The 8,945-nt window shown below is 55.2% G+C and overlaps 1 protein-coding gene across 1 annotated transcript; it reads left to right on the top strand.

Annotated features, from left to right (window-relative positions):
- Positions 1 to 737: 737 nt before the first annotated feature.
- On the top strand, positions 738 to 7,234 carry LOC102011649 (NADH-cytochrome b5 reductase 2; the record flags this gene model as incomplete). Its single annotated transcript, XM_013511703.1, is given in 8 exon segments — positions 738 to 881; positions 1,073 to 1,145; positions 3,168 to 3,274; positions 3,569 to 3,698; positions 4,279 to 4,362; positions 4,952 to 5,037; positions 6,071 to 6,170; positions 6,797 to 7,234. Coding segments are annotated over 8 exon segments (897 nt in total), but the record flags the coding sequence as incomplete, so codon positions are not given.
- Positions 7,235 to 8,945: the final 1,711 nt, after the last annotated feature.

Here is an 8,945-nt window from a genome sequence, read left to right as displayed (position 1 = left end):
CGTCAGACCGTCCCGAGACCGGCGTTGGCGGCGGCACCGCGCGGGGCGGGGCAGGGAGAACAGGGCCCGCGGACCCTCGCAGGCGGGAGCAGCCGGTGCTGGCGTGGGCGGCAAGTGAGCGGGCGATGAGCGAGCAGGCGGGTGAGGGGACCCCGGCCAAGCCCCCGCCCGGTGAGTGTTCGGTTCGCGGCCTTCGCCTGCCCTGGAGGCTGCCCCGAGGGCACGGGGCGCCCCCTTCTCAGGGCTACTCACTTTTGGGACCAGACGTGGCCGGGGGAGTGGAGAGGTGAGCCTTGCTGTCACCCACAGCCAGCTTGGGAGGACGACTGGCAGCCCCCCCAACCCCCCCACCCCCCATTTCCTCTCGCTGTGTCTCAGGACTCCCGCCTTCATTCCCGATTGCTGGATTGCTGGATTGCTGGGTAATACCGTCACACCCCCACCCACTCCCTGCCAGGGGCCTCCCGTGCCTGCACCCTTGACAATGGCAAGAGGGGGCCTGTGTCTGGCCTGGTTCCCGGGCCTCTCTGACCCGCGGCTGACCCCAGCCTACCCTGTGGCCCACGCAGGCCCGCCTGCCTTCGGGGTCGCTTGGTGGCCCTCGCTCTGCCTGTTTTCTGGGAGAGACAGCCTGCGTCTTCTGCGGCACTGGCAAGGCCAGGCTGTGCTGTGCCTGAGGAACGGCCTGCCCGAGGCAGGCGAGACCTGAGCTGCTCTGCTCGCTTTGTCCCTGCCAGGACCCGTCCATGCTGCTGGCCATCACTGTCATCGGGGTCACAGTGCTGCTGTTCGCCCTGAAGAGCATGAACGCCAGGAGGAAAGACCTCATCACCTTGCAGGACCCTGATTCCAAGTACCCGCTGCCCTTGATTGAGAAAGAGGTAGTGGGACACCCCACCTCCTCCCCCGTGCTTGGCAGAAGGGAGGGCAAGGGTGGTGGGGCATGCTGGCTGGGGAGGAGGGTGGGCTGGCACCCACCTCGTGGCCAAATGGGAGGCTTTCCCAGGTGTGGGAGCGCCCAGTCGGGCTCCTAGATGCTGACCGCCTGCCTGCCTCTGTTTTGTCTTACCAGCAAATCAGCCACAACACCCGGAGGTTCCGCTTTGGATTGCCCTCACTGGACCACGTCTTAGGGCTTCCTGTAGGTGAGCTGGGTTTGCTGTCACCTCTAGGGCTAGACTTCTGTGGGCCAGGCACTGTGCTCCGATCAGAAGCACAGGTTTCCCATCTCCCAAGGCACGGAGGGAGATGTACTCTTCCTGAGCCGTGTGAGCCCGGGAAGATGGGGAGACGGATTTGGGGACGAGGTGCTTCCTTTTCTCATTGTTCCACTTGGATGACACAAAAGTAGTACCTCAAGGGCATGGAAGAGAAGTGAGCCTAGAGTCAGAAGGTCTAAGATCTCATCTGAGGCTCTTTGCTGGGCAGCCCCACCCAAGTCCTCAACCTCTCTGATTTTCATTCTATGAAATTCCCATTTCCCTTACCTCTTCCCAGGCCTGCCTGCTTACCCCAGCTGAGCTATTAAGTGAATAAAGTGACTGATGAAGGTGAAAATTCAGGAACTACACACCATTGTGCAGGGAGGTGGGCTAGAGGGGAACTGATTTTCCCCTATAGTCAGGAGAAAAGCCCAGAATGTGTAAAGGGGTGAGAGGGTGTCAGGTGCCCCGTGTGGGTTCTCTGCGGAGACCTCAGACCCACAAAAGAAGGGAGTCGTTGTGGACTCCAGCCGCAGCAGCCCTGGTGTTCTGAGTGACCCCCTTTGTATAACAGCTACCTATAACACCTCTAGGTAGCTGACTCAGTCTTCATGACGTGGAAGACCTGAGGGCCAGGGATACTGCCCACGCTCCTTCCCTGCTGGTGGAGAAGCCAGCCATGGCCTGTCTGTCTTATCCACAAAACCTTGACCTCCACTCTGCTGGTGATGAAGTTACACACAGGACACTCGGGGGGGCCCGAGCCTTTTTGAGGCTCCCTCGCTCCTTCTCTGCCCTTGAGCACACGGTGTCCGGTGTCACCTTCCAGTTCCTACCTGGTCTGCCACCAGTCCTGTTGGCAGGAAGCATACCAGACTGAAAAACCTTGAGAAAAAGAACTTCTTAGAAACTGCTTTGACCCACGCTCTTCTCAGCCCTGGAGGCCGTGCACAGTTAGTGGAGTAGGATGAGATCATTTAGTGGCTGATGGGAGCATCTGATGGAGGCTCTCGGAGCTGATGCTAATTGCTTGGTTAGAGATGAGCCAGAAGGACCAGTGGATCCACCCCATCTTGTCTGGGGACACTCCATGGCAACTCCTGCCCTCATCTCTAATTGTCTCAGTCACTGAAGTCTCCATTTTACATCCGGCAGATACCTGGGCAACTCACCCGGTCATGTGACACGGGGCTACAGTCAACATCCACAGGTGTTGGGCCTTATGAAGTCTACTGAATTCTACCCCGGAGGGGCAGAATTACATGGTTCAGACTTCACTGTTGCCCCTCAGCAAAGTCGCAGACCAGGAGGACACAGTGCTACTGCTTTATCTGAACCATGGGTGTCGGGACATGGGGCCCCACAGCCGCTAAAGCCCAGTTGTGCGCTGTGCCAGGCACCAGGGTACAGACAGCAGCTGTGACTTATTTAGAAAGCTCAGTTTAGGAAAAAATGAGTTTCTAAAGCCAACATATTTTTCTTCAAAAGGGAAACACTCCTGTTTGTCATTTTTAATAGGTACCTTCCAACTTTAACTAGCTCTTCCTGCCCTGCAAATTACTTGACAATATGACTGCAGTTATGCCGGCATATAATTTTTCCTTTCTCTCTGTCTCTCTCTCTCTCCCGCTCTCTCTGTCTTTCATAATAGTAGTAGTAGTAGTGCGGGGGATCAAACCTGGGTCCTTCTGTCACGGAGCCACACTCCCGGTCTATCATCTCTGTCTTATACATGAACAGACTAAAACCCAGAGAGGGGAAGTGGGCTGCTCCGGGTAGCCCATAGAGCCTCAAGAGCAGGCCTAGGACCCAAGCACCCCGCCTCAGGACTTCTTCCCTGATTACAGCCTTGGTCCATCTTGCCAGAATTTGCCCCTTCACTGAAGCTCAGTACTTTATGGAACTGCTGGCTCGTGCCTAGCTGCTGGTCATGTTCAGACTTGACATTTGATGCCCTTTCCGTAGGGAACTATGTCCACCTCTTGGCCAGAATTAATGGTGACTTGGTGATCAGGGCCTACACACCCGTCTCCAGTGATGACGACCGAGGCTTTGTGGACTTAATTATAAAGGTAAAGATGCCCGTCGTGTCCAGCTGCCATGCGCTCCTCAGCTTGTTGACGGTGGTGGGGCGGAGGGCCGGGTTTTGCTCTGAGCGGACTCGTGCCCCAGACGGGGCTTTGCAGTGAGGCCATTCAACACCTGAGGTACGGTTACCCTCGGGACGCCTCGGGGGACCGCTTGCAGCAGCCATGGAGGCAGAGTGCTTTCCCTGAGGGGCACACAGTGGCCAGTGCATTTGGTAGTTGTGTGCACCCGTGGCCGTAAGTCAGGGCATGTGAAAACTCCCCGGCCTTGCTTTTCAGATCTACTTCAGAAATGTGCACCCTAAATATCCCGAAGGGGGGAAGATGACTCAGTACTTGGAGAACATGAAAATTGGAGACACCATCCTTTTTCGAGGGCCAACCGGGCACCTATTCTACCAAGGGCCAGGTACTGGTGGGCTCACCCTGGGTCTGCAGCGGGAGGACGAGGTTCCTGCAGTGACTGTATTGCCCTAGAACACTGCTCAGACCCCACCTGGGCTTGTGCTACAAGTCCTCGTGCACTCATTTACCCAGATTAATGTATATCTGCGTCCGTTAGTCGTGTGCACGCCCGCTCCAGATGATCCTAAGCTTCGTTTGGTGTGACCTCAGCACTGTATCTGCGGTACGGTGTTTGCTAATCCTGAAAAGCTGGGGATGGCTATAGCCCACAGCCATGAGCTCAGTCACATTTTCGTGCTTTACTCCCTCCTTCCCTGCTGTGGGCGAGAGTGTTCTGTGAGGCCCTCTGTGAGCTTGCCTCTGTCCTCAGAAGAGCAGGCCTGGCGATTATCCGAGAAGGCGCAGGCTCCAGTCCCGCACTGGGGTGGGTGGAGGAAGCTCCTGTGGCCTCTTCCCTGCCTTGAAACCGCACAGCCATCTCAGGCAGACCTGCCTCCAAGAAGTCCCAAGGAACGTCAGTAATCTTTTGCAGGCTCCCTGGTAAGAAGAGCTGCAGAAGTTAGAAACATCCTCTGTGCTTCTAGGGAGAATTGCAATCAAACCGCACAAAACGAGCCAGTCTGAAAAAAAACTAGTCCATCACCTGGGAATGATTGCTGGAGGCACAGGTGAGAGGTTCCTGAGGGCTTCGTCCAGACCGTGACCTGCAAGACCGGTCCGACTTTGCAGTGGCTTGGCCCTAGATGGGGTGGCATGAGTTACTCCTCCCTTAGCTGCGCAGCCGAAGTACTGCACAGTACCTGACAGTTCCTTGCGCCCCTTAGCCAAGATGGTGCTGCCCAGGAGTCGGGCTGGGTGGGCCCAGCTGTGGTCTCCCTCATGTGCCTGGATCCAGCCCACGCCAGACTCTCCCTGTCCCCAGAGAATGACCCCCGCCCGGAGAGAATAACTTGGGCAGATATACACAGAGTGCCAGGCACCATCACAGGCACTTCAAAACCCATGGCATTTATTCACCATTAATATTTTTTGCAAATTAGGACACTGAAGATCTAATTCTCTTCCCATCACGGGGAAATGAAATGGGGCTTTTGACTTACTGTTGTGTTAGAAAGCAGTCCCCAAAAGGAGGACTGTTCCCCACTCTGAGTTTGGAGGACAGAAGTGGAGAAGGTACCGTGAGGGCCAGGGAAGGCTGTTCAGCTGCCGCAGGCCGGAGGGGGGAGAAGGCCGGCCTGCCCGCTCACTATGTTCCAGGCCTTACGCCCATGCTGCAGCTCATTCGCCACATCACCAAGAACCCCCGCGACAAGACCCGAATGTCCCTCCTGTTTGCCAACCAGGTCAGTTCTGCCGCGTCAGCTCCGAGCGTGCAGTGGTGGGACGAAAAGTTTGCTGAGCTGGGCTCTGCATTCATCCTGCCCCCGCTGACTGAGCACGCGCTGTCTGGGTGTGGGATCCTGCGTGTGGGATCGCCGGCCAGAGGCTGAGCCCAGGCCTGTGTCCCTGCAGGTTTGGTTTAACTCCTCTCTCCCCAGTCAACCCTGAGCTCTAAGCTTTCTTTATTTCCTTCCCAATCTCTCTCTTTTTTGAGTATAAAAATCAAATCAGAGATGCCCTCATGGAAATCTTAGGAAGTACAAAAGAATATAAGTATTCTTCATTATATGTATATAATTTGTTAGCAGCACCACACAGGATTTTCTTATTAGTACACTTCATGTTTATCACAGGCTATGTCAAGTTGTACTAAATGTCCTGCATTCGAGTTTTCAGTTTTTAGTTATAAATATCATAAATGATACAATGATGAATAATTATGCCAGGGCGGGCCTGCCTGTGTTTAGATTATTTTTTTAAACAGAACCCCAGAAGTAGAATCCTGGGGCAGGTGTCCTGCAGATCTGCCCGTGGCAGTGGCACTGGCTGCCCTTTCCCAGGAGAGGCTCCAGACCGGCTTCCGGTCCCAGCCTCCCAGGCCCCCCCCCCCTGACTCTCTAGCGCCCTCTTCCTAGCAGAAGACCCCGGCCTGTGCTGAGCTTCTCCCAGCTGGGTGTGCCACACCTGCGGCCTCGCGTGGGTGCAGGAGGCGGGGCAGGGAGGTCCACGTGGAGCCCCCTGGCCTGCGTGCCCAGTCTCTCAGGTGGGCAGTCAGCTGACTCTGTGAGAAGCTTCACCCTCCCCGCTGCTCACTGCAGCAGACAGAAATAGAGGCTTGGCCTGTGGGAGCTTCGTGGAGCCTCTTTGCCCCACGCGTCTGCGGTGGGCACTCAGGCTGGGGTGGCACGGCGTGGACAGAGCTGTGCTGACCGTGTGCTCGGTGTGGGGATACACACGCTGTCTGTGGACGGGGCTTTTCTAATGTTGCTTTTCTAGACAGAGGAGGACATCTTGATGAGAAAGGAGCTTGACGCAATGGCCAGTGCTCATCTAGAACAGTTCAGTGTGTGGTACACCCTGGACAGGCCTCCCGCCGGTATGCGCCCTGTGCCCTCACTCGGCTCCAACCCCCTGCCTGTCCTCGCGCACTGCTCTCTGTTTATTTTGCCTTTTTTTTTTTTAAGGGTTTAGGCCTGGGGTTCTGGGTCCATATGGAAAGTGCAAGGATTTGAGGGAGTGGTTTGGATGACCTGCTTGTAAGGAGAGTGATCAAGGGCTGCTGTCTGATAACTCAGCAACACTCCACAAACTGCACTTACCCTTTCTGGACAGCAGTCCTCCCATGCTGAGCCCCAAGCTCCAGAATGCGTACCTAGCGCGCCCTTGTACCTGTCTCGTCATACACCACATTGACCAGCAGAGGGCGCAACTCCACAAACACCACACCAGTTCAGCACCCTGTCTGACACTACACCCTGGTACACCTCACCCTGGAGTTCTTCACCCTCCTCGATGCTCTGAGCCAGCAAACACCAGCCCGGGCCCCTGAGTCTCAGCCCTGAGCCTGAAATCTGGGGTGAAAACTTCCAGAGGACTGAGGCCTCCCCACCCTCTTCTCAGGGTTTTGCAGGGAACAACAGGACAGGCTTCGAAACCTATGTAGGGTGCCTGGCCTCTCTGCTCCAGAACCTCACAGTTATTTCCTGTTCTGCTTCCTTTCAGGCTGGACCTACAGCTCTGGCTTTGTTACTGCTGACATGATCAGGGAGCACCTCCCTCCCCCTGGGAAGGCCACACTCATCCTGGTGTGTGGCCCCCCGCCCCTGATCCACACAGCTGCTCACCCCAGCCTGAAGAAGCTGGGTTATACAAAGGACATGATTTTCACCTACTAACACCTCCTGTGTTCTTCACAAGTTTCCCGGGTCCCTGTCCTCTGTCTCAAGTGAGTTTGGCTTCACCAGGTTAAGGTGGGACGTTTACGAAAGTGCCTCTTTGGGCGTGCCCACCGGGGCACCTCTCTCGGGTGTGGACCTAAGAAGAAGGCTTTGAGGCATCAAGAAGATGGCTTCTGAGGCCCCCTGGCTTGAAGGGTGGAAAGAGCTCCATTATTGTACCGTTCTCTATAGTTTGGTGAAATAAACTTAAGTTCTCAGTAGACAGCTCAGGACGTGTGGCTCTGTGCGGCCCTGCTGCAGGTCAGGAGCCCATGCTGCTGTGCTTACAGTCAGATTCTGTGTAATGGCGGCCGTTCAGAATGGCCACACAACCGCCACGGGCCCCTCCTGAGGCCCTCTCCAGAGGGCTCTGCTTTCAAGGCCAGACCTGCAAGAGTCCTCAGGCACCCTCCATGCGTAGCCTTCCTTCCTTCTTTTGTGGGACCCCTCTACACAGGAAGGCTTAGGTGGCTCTAGGGACTCCTTCCAGACTCCCCTTGAACTGTGCACAGCGAGGGTAGCACAGCGTGCTTTTCTTTCCCAGCATCCTCCTGGTTCCATCCTGGCATTAGGCTAGGTTAGCAGTGGTTACATTCAGAAACTTCTCAATCTGACGTACAGCTCCCAGAAGCTCTGTCTTAAATCCTATCACTCAACTCAAGTGATACAAGGGACCACTGTCACCATTTTCAGGGCCGGGACAAAACGTTGCTATTCTCTTACCTTCGTGGATATGGGCATTACTGCAGGATTTCATGTAATTCTCCGAACAGACCAGAGATCCTGTTTAGGATTCTGTCCTTGGCGTTATAGATGAGGAGACAAACTCAGAGACTAAGTGTTCTGAAGTCATTCAGCCACTGGGTGGCAGAGCTGGTTTTAAATTCCAAGTTACTCATTTCCCCTTTCCACAAGAACTGGCGTGACAGCAGCAGTGTTGGAACTTGGTGCCACTTCCTCGTTACTCTGTGTGTGTGTGTGTGTGTGTGTGTGTGTGTGTGTGTGTGTCCCTGCTGAGGGTCAGGAGTCCATGTCTGCTGTGCTTAATAGTTGGCATCTATGTAGAGGCAGGGGGAAAGGGTAGGATGAACCTGCGTGTCTGTCTGTGTGGGTGTGAGGAACAGCCGGGGGACAAGAGCGGAGAAGAGAGGCATGAGCTCTGCAGCACAGCTAGGCCTTGCTGTCTTGCCCGCAAGTGGCCGACGAGGGTCTCACAGGTCTGCGGTGTGGGGCAGGGAGGGATGGTGTGGCCAGCTTGCACGTACCCACCTGTTCATCACATCCTCAAGGAAATCCCTGCTCTGCTGGGCACTGCACAATAAGCAAGATCCTGCCCTCAGATACTTTACAAACACGCAGATCTGATCATGTGTTTCACCTACTTTCCACCTTTAACTGCTTTTGTTCTGGTCTCCACCCCAGCCACTTCCTGCCCCTGGGATATATTCAAGGTGCCGGGTTTGTAAGGTCTTTCTTGACTGGATGCCTGACCATGTCAGAGTTTTCCTTCCCTGAGCCTCCCACTGTGACTTTAGCCTGTACCCTAGTAGTTCTCAAGAGAGACGAATTTGCCTTTTAGGGAGTATTTGACAAAGGCTGGGGTCATTCAGTTGTCACAACTAGAGGAGGGGTGCTCCTCGCATCTGGAGCGTAGACATCAATGACGCTGGTCAGCAAGACTTTTTTTTTTTGTCTTTGTGAGAAAGGGTCTCACTCTGCAGTTCAGGCTGGCCTTGAGCTCACCTTGTAGCCCAGGCTGGTCTCGAACTCCCAAAGATCCTCCTGCCTCAGCCTCCCAAGTGCTGGGATTACAGGCGTGTGCCACCATGCCTGGCTAAACAAAACCTGGATCAAGAAGCAGCTGGAGAGCCAGGAGTTGGGGTTATTTCTGTCTGTACAGACCACAGCCTATAGCAGCCGCTCAGTGGGTTTGT

This window comes from Chinchilla lanigera, unplaced genomic scaffold, assembly GCF_000276665.1.
Source record: "Chinchilla lanigera isolate Chin_1 unplaced genomic scaffold, ChiLan1.0 scaffold00013, whole genome shotgun sequence".
NCBI lineage: Eukaryota > Metazoa > Chordata > Mammalia > Rodentia > Chinchillidae > Chinchilla > Chinchilla lanigera.
The sequence above is the reverse complement of the archived record's forward strand: the minus strand, read 5'-3'. Positions and strand labels throughout refer to the sequence as shown.